The sequence below is a fragment of the Notothenia coriiceps genome, unplaced genomic scaffold (genome assembly GCF_000735185.1).
Source record: "Notothenia coriiceps isolate Sejong01 unplaced genomic scaffold, NC01 NC01_scaffold00034215, whole genome shotgun sequence".
NCBI lineage: Eukaryota > Metazoa > Chordata > Actinopteri > Perciformes > Nototheniidae > Notothenia > Notothenia coriiceps.
Genome location: NW_011366916.1, coordinates 6,105 through 8,718, shown reverse-complemented (window position 1 = coordinate 8,718; position 2,614 = coordinate 6,105). Strand labels below are relative to the sequence as shown.

Below are 2,614 nucleotides of genomic sequence, written 5' to 3'. Positions count from 1 at the left end.
CCGGAATGCATCCCTACATCCCACCCCACGATGAAATCTCTAAACAGACCTGGAACTCGTCTCCCTCCAGCTTCTCCTCGCCCTTCTTCTTCAGCAGCTTCTTCTTCTTCTGCTTGCTCAGGTTCTGCTCCTCCACGATCTTGTCGTAGTTGAAGTGTTTGTGTTTCGACTCGTCATCGTCGTCCTCCATCAGCAGGGCCATCTCCGCCTACACACACACACACACACACACACACACACACACACACACACACACACACGTATATAGATATTCAGATACTTACATGAGGCGAAAGGATACATCACAGATTGACTTAAATCCGATCAGAAACATGGATTTATTTTTCCAGATTTTTCACCAGCTGCCCTTTACCGAAGACAACGAGTAACCAAGCAACAGAGACATCGTTTCTCATCATGCATGTGAGACAAGATGTAATGTAATGTGTAAGAAAATAATAAGAACAAATACTAGTACATAAAGAGGGCTGGATTACTGCTGCAGCTCAGATATGAATGACAAATATTATAATACAAATATGTGGTGTGTGTGGAGTCTGTGTGTGTGTGTGTGTGTGTGTGTGTGTGTGTGTGTGTGTGTGTGTGTGTGTGTGTGTGTGTTTCTTCAGTTTCTGTGTCTTTTCTTCACGGAGCAAAGTCTGAGTGTTTCTTGCTCATTAAAAACCAAACATGGCCGCTCTCAACGAGGACGACTGTTTCTGTTTTTATCTTTTTCTGTTTCTCATTCTGTCCGCGCTGTGTTTTCCTCACCGTAACGCTCTGAGCCGGGGAACTTTATGGCATTTCAGTCTCGTACAAACTGCAGGTTCCTTTCTGTCCTGCGAGGGGCTGATGTTTTGGAGACTCGCTGTGTGTGTGTGTGTGTGTGTGTGTGTGTGTGTGTGTGTGTGTGTGTGTGTGTGTGTGTGTGTGTGTGTGTGTGTGTGTGTGTGTGTGTGTGTGTGTGTGTCCTGCTTGGTTCAGGATGCTCGGTGCAAAGTGCCTCTGGATTTGGTCTCTACCTAGTGATGCATATTCAAACAGATCCTAACCTGCTCTCAGGCTCTCCTGGCAGAATATATTTATTTATTTGGAGATTGAAAGGCCCTTTTCCTTTTTGCATGGGGTTAGCGCTGCTTTACTCTATTTGTGGTTAGCTTTAGCCAATGACAGCAGAGCGCATGACCGTGTCAGAGGGAAACTACCATAACAAAGACCAAACAGTGATAGGAGCACTGAGAGGAGGAAGTAAGCGCAGGCGGCGGAGAGGTTAATTGATGTTAAATAATGCGATACGATATTACTTTAATATCATGTAGCGTATGGTATAACAGGTTTCATTGAGGATTAGTTGCAGGTTCTGGATATGGGAAATCAGTGAGAGGAGGATCAGAAGAGAATAAGTATTAATGTGGATACATGTCATGCTGTCACAATCTGTCTGTCACGGTGTCATGGCCTGGCTCTTGGCCATAACAAATAACGTGGAAAGAACACGATATAAAAAAAGATATTTATTATAACGAATTCAACCAACCAAAAAGAGCTACCATCATGGCGTGTGTTAAGTGAAGTTAGTAAGATCAGTAGTGTAGGTGTGGATGTGTGAACATGGTGTGATGCAAGGTGTTGAATGCCAAACTAAAACAAAGTGGAAACCGAAGCATAGACAAGGTAGCTTTTATTTTGAAAACCCCCTGTCTTTTGACTTGTCTACTTCCTGTCTCTGTGTTTCCTTCCTTTTCTGTTCACCTGAAGTGTTTTTCCTGCCCAGCTGTGTCCTTTCCTTTCATTAGTTCTGCATGTATTTAAGTTCTGGATTTTCTTTTGGTGTTGTGGGTTCTTTGAGTTGTTACCAGGCAGAAAGGTCTGGTTCGTTGTATATCCGGGGAACCTTGAATAAAGGGGATCGTCACTATTGTCACAAGTTATTTAACAGAGATATTAACTCTGTATCGTCAGAGGGATGTACTGATTTGGCCTCTTTTGTACGATAATATCAGTGTAGAACGTAACAATTACGGCTGAACTCATGCAGTTCCCGAATTTACATTTTACTGACCCGTTTCAGTGTTTTAATTCAAATCCTGATTAAAAAGTGGCCGGATGTTGGCTTTGTGATATCATGTTCAGACATCTTTCAACATGTTTGGCAAAGAAAACAAAATAGCATAAGATTAAAACACACACACACACACACACACACACACACACACACACACACACGTATATAGATATTCAGATACTTACATGAGGCGAAAGGATACATCACAGATTGACTTAAATCCGATCAGAAACATGGATTTATTTTTCCAGATTTTTCACCAGCTGCCCTTTACCGAAGACAACGAGTAACCAAGCAACAGAGACATCGTTTCTCATCATGCATGTGAGACAAGATGTAATGTAATGTGTAAGAAAATAATAAGAACAAATACTAGTACATAAAGAGGGCTGGATTACTGCTGCAGCTCAGATATGAATGACAAATATTATAATACAAATATGTGGTGTGTGTGGAGTCTGTGTGTGTGTGTGTGTGTGTGTGTGTGTGTGTGTGTGTGTGTGTGTGTGTGTGTGTGTGTGTGTGTGTGTGTGTGTGTGTGTGTGTGTT

General features: G+C 42.2%; 1 protein-coding gene across 1 annotated transcript in view; it reads right to left on the bottom strand.

Moving 5' to 3' along the window:
• Window positions 1–82: 82 nt before the first annotated feature.
• The window catches only part of LOC104962046 (ESF1 homolog), a 4,083-nt gene continuing 1,551 nt past the window's right edge, over window positions 83–2,614 (bottom strand). Inside the window, exon 4 of the mRNA XM_010790436.1 lies at window positions 83–116. Within this exon, the coding sequence (XP_010788738.1) occupies window positions 91–116 (26 nt within the window). The 3' untranslated portion in view covers window positions 83–90. The remainder of the gene's footprint in view (window positions 117–2,614) is intronic.